At 40.4% G+C, this 13,911-nt stretch overlaps 2 protein-coding genes across 2 annotated transcripts; both read left to right on the top strand.

Annotated features, from left to right (window-relative positions):
* Window positions 1-302: 302 nt before the first annotated feature.
* On the top strand, window positions 303-2,870 carry LOC138407387 (proepiregulin-like). The gene is made up of 4 exons (XM_069523051.1): window positions 303-346; window positions 1,867-2,016; window positions 2,080-2,192; window positions 2,617-2,870. The coding sequence occupies exons 1-4, from the start codon at window positions 303-305 to the stop codon at window positions 2,736-2,738; spliced, it is 429 nt and encodes a 142-aa protein (XP_069379152.1). The 3' UTR covers window positions 2,739-2,870.
* Window positions 2,871-6,964: 4,094 nt separating this feature from the next.
* On the top strand, window positions 6,965-12,410 carry areg (amphiregulin). Its single transcript, XM_020099161.2, has 6 exons — window positions 6,965-7,136; window positions 7,799-7,966; window positions 8,444-8,672; window positions 8,824-8,994; window positions 10,720-10,833; window positions 12,064-12,410. The coding sequence occupies exons 1-5, from the start codon at window positions 7,100-7,102 to the stop codon at window positions 10,811-10,813; spliced, it is 699 nt and encodes a 232-aa protein (XP_019954720.1). The 5' UTR covers window positions 6,965-7,099; the 3' UTR covers window positions 10,814-10,833; window positions 12,064-12,410.
* Window positions 12,411-13,911: the final 1,501 nt, after the last annotated feature.

Raw genomic sequence — 13,911 nt, 5'->3', positions numbered from 1 at the left:
CAATTTAACCTCGAATGGAAAATTTATGATATGAAAGGATATAAATCTGTTATTTATTTGTTGTTCAGGTCATTTACTATTGTTGAAGAGGTATAACACAAACAGTATAGAGGAGGGAAACAGTATATTTTATCCTTTATTATAAACTTACAGTAGCCCACAGTGGAGGGAGATAGTAAAGTATTCCATTACAAGTTTGAAATAAAGAGTATTTTACAATTATCTGACACGATTAGATTGTTAATGTCAAGTTTTCACAACATAATATACAGAGTTAATTAAACCGTCTGATGAATGGGAACATGGTCTTCACCCCACAACCTCAGGGTCGGACCCCCTCTGAAGGGTCACAAGATGAGTCTGTGAGGACATGGCATGATAAATGAAATGACACATGGATGGATAGATGGATAGACAGATAGATGATAGATAGACAGATAGATAGATAGAATATACTTAATTCTCATATTCTTGTGTTACAGCAGCAAGGTATCAGGGACATTTTTTTTAATATCGTATTTTTCTTTTCTGTAATATTTGATTTTATTAACAGAAGAGGGAAATATTGAAGTGCAGTACAAGTACCTCAGTATTGTACTTTCTCAACTGTAGTTTCATCGGTTTGTTTGTAATTTAATGCAGGTACATTTTTATTCCTCTCTTTGTTGAGTCTCCTCATTTCTCGATCTCATGTCTGATATACAGAAGATCTTTTATGTTTCTGCACCTTCACCTCGCAAGAACGTGTCTCATTAGAATGAGTCAGTGGTCATTGATGTAAACGGGCAGAACGATTAGTGAATCATTAGAAGATCCGAAAAAATGCTTTGTCACCACTTTCAGCTCCGCATGTGCACCGTTAGAAACACCCAACAACCACCGGGCGTCCTCTCCCTGAAAACACAGAGAGAAAATATCTCTGCAGCCAACGAAAGACAACAACAGATACCCAGAGGCCAGGATTTTACCCCCTTTCATGAGCAGCTGTAACTAGATACGGCTTGCATCCACATTTGCGTGTTTTTCTTCCCTGCCTGAAGGAATGTGGGCATCTGCAAACGTTACATGTTATACAGTCGTGCAGGCTGGTACATGCGTGTGGGCCACACCACATCACGTCACAGTTGAGATTAAAAAAAGCTGGCAGGGAATCTGACATTTCTCACCCAAATTTTCTTTCTGTCATCACAAATCATTTTGGGTTTGTAGAATAAATTATCACGTTGCAAATGCATTGTCAAAGCATCCATTTTTTCAACATTTTAATGTTCATCGTAAATCGGTCTTTTTTGTCATGTTAAAAATAACACGGCTGTTTGCTTGTCAAACTCAGGACGGAATATTTTTCCAGAAAAAAAATAGATTTTCTCCATTAACTGGACTTTTGTCAGGTAACATTGGACATATTGATTTTTTTTTTTTAAACGAACCAAAATAATCTACTAGAGAAATAACAGGTTCATCAAAACATCCTATATAATATAAAGAGGTACAGACTGAAACAGGGGGTCACGCCACATTTAGACTTCATGTACCAGTGTATAAGTGAAAGGTTGAAGTCAAGTTATAAAGACGTTTTTTTTTTTTTTATCAGTCTACATACTTCTATATTCTCTGTTCCACAGCGTCTCTGTTTATCCTGTTTTGGCCTCATGTTCTTATCAAGAGCGTCTCATCCAGACTACACTTCTCTATCTGCAGAGAGTTATTGTGCTCTTTATTACTGTTGATGTCATATATATATATATATATATAGAGAGAGAGAGAGAGAGAGAGAGAGAGAGAGAGAGAGATCAGATCCCTGCAAAAATAAAATGGAGTAAATTAATAGATAGTTGTTTGCAGTTGTCAACAAACGTTTGAAAGAGACGCTGTTGTTGGCTATGCAGGGCAGTGGGGACAGCGCCCTCATGTGGTGAAGCGGTCAACAAAGAGCTGTGACAGCACCTATGACAACTACTGTCTGAACAAAGGACAGTGCAAGTTTCTGGTGGACATTAATGAGCACCACTGCAAGTACGACCCTCTCTCTCTGTGTGTGTGTGTGTTTGTGTGTGTGTGTGTGTGACTGTGTTTCAGGTGTGAGAAAGGTCATTATGGCCTCAGGTGTGCCAGTCTGGAGTTTCTCATCCAGCCAGCGGGGGAAGGGCAGATAACTGTGACTGTCTTCTGTGTCAGTCTGCTGATTACAGGTCTGTACTTCTGCTGTAAATGATGACGCTCAGGTCTGTGACTGGGGTTAATGTGTAACGCTGGTAACGATGTTACAATACCTGAATCTTTGGGATGTTGCCAGGAATTCTGGGACTCCTGACAGAAAGCTGAACTTGAAGAATTCAATGAACTGACCTTTTTAAAATGACCTGTAGCTTTTTTCCCTCTTTGATTCCTTATCTCCCATCACATTATTAATGATGACTCAGACTTTGATGTGACGCAGCATCCTGTTTTCTGTTTTTCATGCAGAAACTCGTCAAACCACAGAATGATTAGAATCTGAAAACCCCATGTGTGGACACCTAAACTCCATCAAGCTATAGTTTTGATTTCCTGAATGATGGTAGAAACATTTGGAACTATAATAAATAATGTATTGTGTGTTTTTTTTTTTTACAGGTAAAAGAATCAGAGGATCACAAATGAGTCCGGACTGTTTAGAGCGTCTCACACACAAGAGACAGGTTACGCCTCATTCCACAGAAAAGGCCAAGCAGGATATTTCTCATTTTTCGAAGTAGAATTTAGACGTCAGCTGAGACGCAGCTTTACTGGATTATGCCTTCTCACAATATCATGTACGTCACTTGGCTTTGGATCATTTTATCCAGCAGGCAGATCAAGAGATTAAAACCTCAGAGAGATGAGAAACAGCTTTGTGTGTCGAGTGATTGTTGTTTCCAGCTTCACAGGTTCTAATGTTTCAGCACCTGCATAGCGAGACACAAAAAAATGTTTCCAGCCATTATCATGGGGGGTCACGAATAAGAGTGATCCATGCAAATTTAATCGTGTGGCTCTAAAAAAAATTTCCTCATGTGTCTTTTTGTCTTCCTGAAGGTTTTGCAACATATTTCAAATTTCTGAATGAAGCTTGTTTGAACTGGTCATAATCATATTAACATGCTTTAGTTTATTCACTGTTTCTCACTAATGTTTCTCATAGTTGTTAAGTATTTCATAGATTTTTTATTTTTGAGCTTCAGTCAAGTGGCAGAACAAATGTGCTTCAGATGCAAAACTAATTTAACTGATTTAAAATACCAAGGTACAGATTCACCCTTGTTTATAGCTTGTTAAACCTTGGTTTAACTTTTACATTAATTTAAATTTTTTTATTTAAATTTTCACATTTCTCTTCCATGTGATCAATAGTTTGAAAATATCTCTCATGAAAAAACAAAAACAACAAATACTGAACAATGACAGACATTTTTGCAATTGCAGTATCAGCTGTACATGTACCAGGAAAACATGTTGAATAAAATATGAATTAAAACCAATGCATTTCAAATTTACTTCTCATACTTGTAAACTATAACAAAAAAACTATGATCACTAGTTTACTTGGAGGTAGATTAAATGTATAAACTCAATTCATCTTGTGATGTGCTGCGATCAAATGTTTAAGAACATTAACAACTTTGAAAAACAACCAGAAGAACTGCACACTTTTAATATTTTGTCTGGATGGATAGAAAGATGGATGAATTGATGGATGAATAAATTAATTGATGGGTGGAATGGATGATGGAAGGATAAATGGATGGGTGGGTAGATGGATGGAAGGATGGATGGATAGATGATTGAATGAATGAATGGATGGATGGATAGATGATAGATTGATAGATGGATAGATGGATAGATGGATGAATGGATGAATGGATGGATTGATGGATGGTTGGATGGATGAATGAATGAATGGATGGGTGATGGAAGGATAAACGGATGGGTGGATGGATGGTTGTATGAATTAATGAATGGATGGATGACGGAAGGATAAATGGGTGGATGGATGACTCTACAGTGGATACACATTAGTTTGGTGAGTAACATTCAACAACATTATGAGGATCAGTGATTCACGGGGACATTTTCTGTTTGTCTTGTTTCGCACGAGAGTGGTGCACAGAGATGACAAAACAAAAAGTACAGCAGACACCCTGATCCCTCGGATTAAACAATAATGATGCAAGGATTTTAAAATGAAAAGTTTGTTACCCTGCGCACATGCTGTGTGTGTATGTGTGTGTATCATATCTTTTCTAACCCCGTTATCATATTTATGTCTATGTATATATCTTTTTAATGAATGGTTGAAAAACTGTTTATTAAGTTACAGTAAATGTGAACAGTTTTTTATATATTACAACAGTGTTTCACTATAACCTGCACTTGACTGACAATGCATTACTTTTATCTACTCTCAACTGAGTTAGTGTGTGTTAGAACATTAAAACAACATTTAAAGTGTCATGGTTATTTGGAGCTTGTATAACAGACACTTGAGGGTTTTTATAGTGTAGCAGTTAACACCTGAGCCAGTGAGCACGGTGTCAAGTTAACCAGTAACATCATTATAGTCTCTGCACCATCATTAGAGCTTCAACCAGGGTCAACACACCATTCCGTTCACAGGCCTGCAGCATGCTGATATCTTCTGTATGCTAATGATCATTGCTGAACGCACATAAACATTAATTCGACACTGCACCTACACACACACACACACACACACACACAAACACGCCCAGTCCGTGTCTTTTGTTGTTCTAAATTTAAAACGAGTGGATAAAAATATCCCAGGAAATGTGCCTGTAATCTCCCGTGTCCTCATTACAGCTAACTGTAACCCATATTGCATAAGGAATAGTAGTTTGGTCACGCAGTGATTAATGCGGCGACTAAGCCACATCCTTGCGTGTACTCAAACAAAACAAAATGTCCACGTGTGCCATGATGACCACATTTGTTTTGCTGCTCGAGGCTGGTTCCGTTTCTGTTTTATTCATGTTTACCACGCTAGCGGCATGGCTCACAACGACCTGATGGATTAACATGACATTTACAGACATTCATGGTACCCAGAAGATGAACCATACAGACTTTGGTGACTGCATAACATTTCCTTCCCTGCTCCTCGATCAAGTGAAAATTGATGTCAAGATGACGTTCCCATCAGAATGAATGTTGAATGGTAAACGGTCTGTATTTCTATAGAGCTTTTCTAGTCTTGATAACAACTCAAAACTCAAAGCGCTTTATACAGTTACATTTTTCATTATTCACCTTATTACAGTGCATCAATGTGCAGCACTTCTCCATTACACATCAGTCACACACTGTCAGCACAGCTGGGGTTCAGTGTCCTGCCAAAGGACACTAATGCATGCGGAATGGGGGAGACTGGGATCGAACCGCCGACCCGAAGACCACTACCTCCTGAGCCAACTCCTGACTTTTCCTCTAGAACCTCAAACGGTTTCTGTCTAAAGTTTGCTCAATTTGAGCATTAATCCCTTTTCCAGAGAGGGGGTGAAACTGGTTTAATCAGTGCAGCTTCTGAGCCTGTGTAAAAATGCATAATTCAAATTTCTCTCCGAATAGATCCGTCTGTATCTGTGTGTCACAGTTTTCACCCTCCATGCGGCGTGTTTACAGTGGGTGGCTGCTGTGAGCTGGTGTCAGACTTTCCACACATTCATATCACGTATCCTCAATGTCAGCACAGATAATCCAAACAGTGCGATTCCATGGCTGCTATAAACAAAATGTTTCAGGAGCTGCTGGTCGTTGTTGGGCCGGAGGAATGAGATGGAGAGACTTCCCAGCATTCCTAGAGGGCTACTGTTGGATTCCAGCAGAGCACCAACGCTGGGACAACCTCAGCCTGCAGACATAACAACAGAGTCAACACGCCCTTCTGTGCAGCATCCCCACCCAAGTCGTCAGGTCTCCTCTTAGTTACAGTGTGGTTACTAAAATAGTAACACTTGTCACCGTGGAATCAAACCACATACATGATAAGACAACCTGCGGAACAATACGAAACTTACACATAAGGTTAAAATAACAGATTAGGTATGTTGGAACCATCAAATAGATAAAAATAGATTAAATAAACAACGTACGCCTTAAAAACAGAAGTTGTTCCATGAAAGACACAACACTGATTGTGTAAATCAACTTACGGCTAAAAAGCTGATTATGGAGCCGACTTTGTTCCTCCACCTGTAAATGATACCAATCATCAATTAGGCAGACATTTAATTATAAAACCTTTTAACTCACCAGCTTTGTACCTCAAGTAGAGTACAGCTGGTCCTGGTTGCAGTTATTTCAAAATGTGTGTATCTTCAAGTATATATATATATTTTTTGTCTTTATTGTTATGTCAATTTAACCCCCATTATTTATTTATTATTATGATTTGCCTATTTTTAAGCTAAGGGATTGCATTTAGTTCTATTTTTTAAGTTAAGATACAAGGCCACGGAATACATTAAGTTAAAGAGTGTCCTCACAAAGACAGAAGTGTGTATGTGTGTGAATGTGTGTGTGTCACAATGGGTTGACGCTGTAATTGTGGCCTCATTCGTGGCCGTAGAGGGAGAAGTGAGGAAGCTATGACAATTAAAGCAGCAGGAACAAATGTTTGTGTGTGTTTTAATGATGACGACAAAGGAGTCAGAATACATCAAACTGCTGCGTGTGTGTGCGAACATGAGGTGCAAAATGTGTTGCCTGGGGCAGATTAATCAACCCCCCCCCCCCCTCCACACACACACACACACGCCTTCTTTTTTTACTTTGAACTTGCTTATTCATACACACACATTGGGCTGCTCTCTCTCTCTCTCTTTCCAACACGCACGCACCCACACACATACAACACACACGCACGCGCACACACACACACACACACCCTTCTTTCTCCTTGGAGTTGAGAGGCAGGCGTTGGTCCATAAAAGCTGCACCCACTAAAGGTAAAGAGAGCAAAGCACAATCTCTATCAGCAGGGGACAAACAGACACACACACACTCACACACAGACGAACACATTTGTGCAGGGCCGTCAAACACAAAACACTCTCCCTGGGATATGAACCTGCTCATCCTCACCTGCCTCCTGTGCTCCGGTAAGTCTGGACTTGTACTTTTACCCTTGTGTGTGTGTCTTTGTATGTGCAATTCCTGTAAATCAATGAAAAGGAAAAGCAGTGAAATGTAAAACGGCGAGAGGATGAAGGGAAGAAATGTCTCTGCAAGTGAGGACGTGTCGGGCAGGAGGGAGATATTATTTGTGTCAAAGACAAGAATTTGTTTCAGCTGTGCAGAGCGAATCATTTCCACCGCACCAAAGCACAGACGCAGTGAAAGGGCAACATGTTTGAAATACTTCACCATTTTGTCAGTTCTCGTGTGGTGAGGATGATGTGTTCGGTTACAGTGCCGCTCTGGATGTGGACTGGTTGTACTGGTTTTAGCTTAGAAGCAGCATGTTTTCATTCACAAGCTCAGATCGGGCTCCATAATTTCAGGTGATTGGATGAGTCAGATGTAAAGGGCCATGATTTCTGAGCACAGATCCAACAGAAAGTCACCAAGCAACCATATGTTCCTGGTGACCATAGAAGAAGAATAAAAGAGCCGGCTGCCAGTTTCTCTGAGATCGACCATGCTGCATTTCATCTCATGTTGTGAACTTTGATTGGACTGCTCCTTACTGCTTATCCTCCTCATATCTCTGTGCATGCTTGGTGTGATCTCACTCGTTCTGCCTCTTGTGTTGACTTTACAGTCGTCTGCAGTGCTCAGGGATCTGAGACCACGCACTCGGGTACATTAGCCGGAGTGATTCGGGGTCCGGGTTCCGGAGAGGGCCTCCAGTCCTCGCAGGGTGACGATGACGAGCCGGAAATAGATGATGATCTCTCAGGAGGAGACAATGAAAATTTCAACCTTTATGGTAAGATCGTCCTCATGCCGGTTAACTCAAGCTGAAGCTAAGATAATCAAATGATTACATTTGTGATCAGTCAATCTACTTTACTCTGACTGCAACAGAGAAGTGAAGAAATCAACGCCATTCTTAAATTAAAGCTGTCAGGAGATTTTGAAAAGAGCAAAATAAAAGACATCTTCCCTCCATAAATATGTTTTTAGATAAATTGAAATAAAAGTCGATGGGAAAAGGATTTTCTTGACTTACATCTAGAATAGAAATACATTCATTACTTTGCTTGGACGTAAGTAAAAACGTCCAAGTAAGAATGTTGATCATGAATAAAACCGCTCTTTATTTAATTATCAAAAAAAAACATTCACTCAGGCCCCCCCCCCTCCTTTTTTAGAAAGCTGTTATTGCCGTAATTTACTATTTCAGTCTATGATGTATAAACTCAGTCAGTGCTTTACGCTGACGTCACAAACTTGGAATTCACAGAGTTACCTCCCAGTAAAGATGAGAAGAAGAAGAGGAAGGGCAAAGGCAAGAAGAAGAGCCGGCACAGGAGCAAAGCTACAACTTCATTCAACCCCGAGCACACGAGCCTCACCAGCGGCCTCACGTCCACCCCCAGCACCATAGAGGATCCCTGCACCTCCACCCATCTGGGCTACTGTATTCATGGTTACTGCAAGCACATCGAGGAACTGCGGGAGCCAGTGTGCATGTGAGTGCAGCAGCCATCACTTTGAGTTTCCCATGTGTCCTTCATCCAAACAAGTGACACTTCAATCTCTGGTGCCTCATCTATTGCTGTATTTGCCCTTTTCGTCATAAATAACCCTCTTGGTGGATCTATTTGTTTTCTTGCTCTGCAGATGTATAAAGGGTTATGACGGCGATCGCTGTGGGATCCAAACTCTGGGGACCTTTAAAACCAAGTCTGGTGGGAGCAGCGATAATGAGTTGCTGCAGACGGTCTTGGTGATCGTCGCTGTGGTCCTGTCAGTCATCAGCTGCACCGCCATCCTGCTCATGACCTGTGCTCAGTGAGTATATACTGACTTTATTTATTCAGCACCTCTCAAAACCAAAGTTTGTAAGTGCTTTACAAAAACTAACGAGATTCACAAATTATAACAAAGTAAAATAATATGGAATTGTTAAAAACAAATCTCAGGAGTTTAAAAATAGACCATTAAAAGATTTAAAAGAAGATACTGAGGACTGACAGTAGAAGATCCCTGATCATGGGCAGCGTTCAGAAGAACTCACAAGTTTAGACTGGAGCCTGACCGTTCAATACTGTTAAAACAAGCAGTAAACTCACAGGTAGCCAGTGGAGAGGCTTGGTGTGATGTCGTCACTTTTCTTAGTGTGTGTTAAAATCCTGGCTGCAGCGTTCTAAATTACTTGCAGTCTTTGAATGTTTCTCATACTGATGCTTGTATAAATGTGCATAAAGCTGCACTGAAGGCTCAGGTCCTGCAGCGACATGGCCTTGTTCACATTTTTCAGAGGGATGAGTAGTGTTTGTGGGCGGGAAGCCACTGAGAGATATTGTGATCAAACTGCTTTCATATCACTTCACAACAATCTTAACCTTTAAAGCTGGTACAGGACAGATTATTGAAGTTTAGCCAATCAGGGCAAACATCCACAGCCTGACGAATCCCAACGCACACTGCAATCCACACATCCTGCCCAGAAACACGTCTTGGCATCTGGGCACATTGACACATCAGACAACACATACTAACACACCCTAACACGCCTACACTGTTCATGTCGTTCAGGCTGTAGATCTGTGTCTCATATCCTCATAAAGATTTAATAGCCAGATAATGATTCTTATCATAACTCGTTGAGCGTCACTTGTTACCTTTCCCCTACCAAATGGAGGCCGTGTCTTTGCAGGAGTTTGTTTAAACAGCTGTTATCTCCCACCATCTTTGCTGTATGGTTATGCTACAGGCCGAGAAAAGCCTCTTGCAACATCTGAGTCATTGACTGCCAAATAAAAATGGAAGTAGAATACAGGTCAAAAAAGTGAAGTGAATGTGGAAGTGCCTGCTGAAACCTATATTCTCTCAAATAGGCTTCCAAACAGCACTTCACAAACCAATGGGAAATGTTACACTGGGCAGCCACTAGGGGGTTTGGGGTTCGACTATTCTTCCATTAATCTCCTCCCTCAGATTTCTCTTTAAACCATGAAAGAGGTTAAATGAATCATTTGCCAACTGCTGTTTTCTGGTAATATGGAACGATATTCATTGTTACTCATTATATATTGAGCAATATCAGTAAAATCTGCAATTTCACTGGAAATGTCGCCTGAATGAATGCATGTCTCACTCACACTTGATTCTTATCTTTTACTTAAAATGGCGACTCATTTCCTGTTTAATAGAAAGTTCCTTATCGACGTGTTACCACATCACAGATATTGTTTGAATGTGGGTCAAAGTAAATAGTTCAAGAGAGATCAAATATGAGAAGTAGCCAGTGTGAGTCATAAATACTGAAGTGAGGAGGTAGAGAGAAAGAAAGCTAGAATTTATGACGGAGTAACTTTGTCCACTTTAGTATCGATTAAAATGGAAAATGAAAATGGGTTAATAATTAATACATTTTATGGGTTTGCCAAAACACAACAAAGACTTGTCATGTATCTCATTCGTCTGACTATGTCTCTGTGCTCCTGCCTGTCAATAACTTTGATCATCTGATAATCACAACGCTTTTATACTCATGTTGATTGTGTTTTGCAGTTACAGGTCACATAAGACCTACATGGCATCCTTCCTGGGAACTGGGGCGGAGCAGGAAAAGTTACAGAAACCTCTCGCTGACGTGATGGTGTGAGAGCAGAGGGCCACGATGAGGTAAATGTCCCGTCATTGATTTTTTCAATTAAATTCTGTTCAAAAAATAATCATTAATAACTCAATACCAGCGATGGTCCAATCTTAGCGTAGCAACCACTGAGCTGTCACCAGTGTCAAGGGGCACGCTCTAGTTTAGTGATGGACTTCTTCTTGAGTCCTCAGAGGGAGGTGTCCCGTCTCTGCTCGTGTCATCCTTAAGCCAAACAGTAAAGAGTGGGCTCAGAGAGTGACAGAAGACGCACGCCTGTTGTTGTTTTTGAACACAGCAAGTTGCATCATGCAGAGAGGAATCCCCACTAGAGGAATTAGTGAGGATTAGCCAGGGGGTGTCTCGGCCTATCCCGTCTCAGGGCTTCATACCAGCGTAAAGGCAAAAAAATTATCCCACACATTCACCCGTGCATTGCAAACAATAACAGCACTGACACACTGACTGTACACGTGAGGACTTTGCGGCAAGATCCTGATTACCCCACTTACATGTGGTCAGATCTCACTGAGCAAAACACACACGCAGAGATGCAGACTTCATGTGTTTAGACACACACAGAAATGTCTGCCTTGAGAAAAACAATGTGACCGTGCAGCATTCTCCAATGTCAACTGTGAGAACTGCAAAGTCTGACTCACACATAAGACACAGTAAGGTTGCCGGTTTTGCAGGTTTTTAATCATTTTACAAAGGTTTTACTTTATTTTGAATGGTTGTCATGAAACATTTCTCACTGGCTGAGATATCTGGGCTGTGTCATGATAGATAGATGATTTAAAAATGTATTTGGCGTTAAAGCTACATTGGTCACTGCAATAGTTATTACAATCAATCAAAGTTGAATCAGGAAATATAAACTGAGACGAAAGAATTCACCGAACAATGAGTAATAATTTTACTGTTTGCCCTTGTTTTTTTAAGATAGTAAATTGAGTAGCAACTAATTATTATTAACAGTAATTATGGTCAACTACAATATGTAATGTGACATTACAAAGTGCCGCTGTGTGATTTCACAATTTTGCCACAAACATACTTATAAAACATAGCATTTACATTTCAACATCGTTTATTGACAGACATAATTCGAAACTTTATTTTATGTTGTGCGGAAAATCTTTGCAACATTGAGAAGAAACTATTTAACGACATTTTAGTGCATATTAAAAGAACTGATTTAAAATGCTTGTTGTCTGTTTGTGTATTTACTGACCTTTGCCCTCTCTGTGTCTCAGCCGGCTGCAGGATGAAGCAGGCCACAAGAATCCGAGGATCCGAAGAAGAAGTAGAATTGATCCACTGCTTCATTAGATGCTATGTAACAAAAAACAAACTGTTAAATACCTGTTAGAGTTTAATTTATTTAGTGCGATTATTTATTGCTGGTGACTGTGTGAGTGTTTGTGTGTCGGATTATTGTTATGATGTGTATTGTGTGCGGATGCTGAGCATTCAACCTTTTGATGATCTGTAGGTTTGGTTTTATTTATTGCACTGCTGTTGTCTTAGGTCAGAGAAACGCTCGTCATCTCAGTCTGGAAAAGGGATGGAATTTCATTGCCAATAAAGTGTCTCAGTGTTATGTCAAAGTGTTATTTTATTCATATGACTGTTGAGTTTACATTCCCATCTCTGGTCGCATCCCATACCTCAGCAGCCTGCTCACACAAACATCTCGACCTTTTAGCCAAACACAGATTCAGCAGACGAGAATAACCCTGACAGAGGCTGAGAGAAAACTCTGTGACATCACAGAGGAATTCACTGATCATGGATGCAACACAAAGGCAAGAGAGTCTGGAAAGTCTGTCAGCGTCTCTGTGAAATGACTTTGTTCCACTTCAGGGTTTGAGCCGTGGAAGAGAAAACACAGATACATGTTGTCCACAGGTTGAAACCAGACTCACAAACACAGAAATCTTGCTATGATACTAAAATGATTTCAATTCAATCATGTGACATCTAGAGTCACAGACATAAGTAAATTAGACTGCAACTGGATTTACTGCAAACTGTGGTGCAGTTCGTGTTTAGCACAGTTGCCTCATTGCAAGAGGGTTCTTGGTTCGAATCCCGGGTACATGGAGTTTACATGTTCTCCTTAAGTGGGTTTTCTCCTCCCACAGTCCAAAGACATGCAGATCGCGGTCGGGTTGATTGGAGACTTTAAAATGACTGACGTGGCTGTTTGTCTCTACAGCTCTACAATACACTATATGTTCAATAGAAAGATAATGGCTCTTCATGTTGACTTAAAGGTTCAGTGTGTAGAATTAAGTGACATCTAGTGTTGAAGTGTTGCAGCTGAACACCCCTCACCTCACCCTCAGCTTCCAAACATGAAGAAGAACCTGTGGAAGCCTTCAGTTTTCATAAAAACTCAAAAGGTGTTTGAGTTTGTCCAGTTTGAACTACTGTAAAAAAACATGGCTGCCTCCGTAGAGAGGACCCGCTCCTGAAGTAAAGTATTTAAATACAAAGGGTAAAGAAAACAACAATTCATACAATTCAGATGAAACGCACTAGTGAAAACATCTGTAGGATTATTTTACATAAAATTTCTCTCCCCTTTCATCTAAATCTTACAAACTGGACCTTTAACCCAGGAGCCAAGATACTGGTGGAGGGGATGAGGAATGGAGCGTGAGTTGGGACACCTCACCAAGGACCTCTGGTCGGAGGGTTTGATGAGGTGATGACTAGACGTGATAAAATTCAGGAAGTGCTTACAAGACGGACATTTGCTCCTCTGGGGATTTCTTTTGATTATATCCTGTTTGTAGCAGGCGTCAGTCACCTCAGCAGGATGGGTTCTGATTTGTATTGGACACTTCTCCGGTCCATACTGAGTGTGAAGCAACTTCTTTATAGCATAACTACTAAGTTAAGCCTGTTAAAAGAAAACTGTATACAGTGGATTTGAGTTGGAAAGCAAAGCTCTCTGTCTTCATTTCCTGCACCCACACCTCAAAAGCTACAAGAGGGAAAGATCCCGACCTCTCAAGACATCACACTACTTTGTAATGCAATGTGGTACAAAAGTCCACAGATGCAAAAATGCATTAACTTTCAGTTTCATACAA

The sequence above is a fragment of the Paralichthys olivaceus genome, chromosome 4, assembly GCF_024713975.1.
Source record: "Paralichthys olivaceus isolate ysfri-2021 chromosome 4, ASM2471397v2, whole genome shotgun sequence".
Classification (NCBI taxonomy): Eukaryota; Metazoa; Chordata; class Actinopteri; order Pleuronectiformes; family Paralichthyidae; genus Paralichthys; species Paralichthys olivaceus.
Note: the sequence above shows the minus strand (reverse complement) of the source record. Positions and strands in the feature narration are given on the sequence as shown.

Bases quoted from the DNA above. Each gene is read 5' to 3' on its own strand.
- LOC138407387 (XM_069523051.1), top strand. From the start codon at position 303: ATGGTCTTCACCCCACAACCTCAGGGTCGGACCCCCTCTGAAGG. The intron at 2,017-2,079 runs GTACGACCCTCT...ACTGTGTTTCAG, and splicing joins ATTAATGAGCACCACTGCAA to GTGTGAGAAAGGTCATTATG. The intron at 2,193-2,616 runs GTCTGTACTTCT...TTTTTTTTACAG, and splicing joins TGTCAGTCTGCTGATTACAG to GTAAAAGAATCAGAGGATCA.
- areg (XM_020099161.2), top strand. From the start codon at position 7,100: ATGAACCTGCTCATCCTCACCTGCCTCCTGTGCTCCG. The intron at 7,137-7,798 runs GTAAGTCTGGAC...TTGACTTTACAG, and splicing joins CACCTGCCTCCTGTGCTCCG to TCGTCTGCAGTGCTCAGGGA. The intron at 7,967-8,443 runs GTAAGATCGTCC...TGGAATTCACAG, and splicing joins TGAAAATTTCAACCTTTATG to AGTTACCTCCCAGTAAAGAT.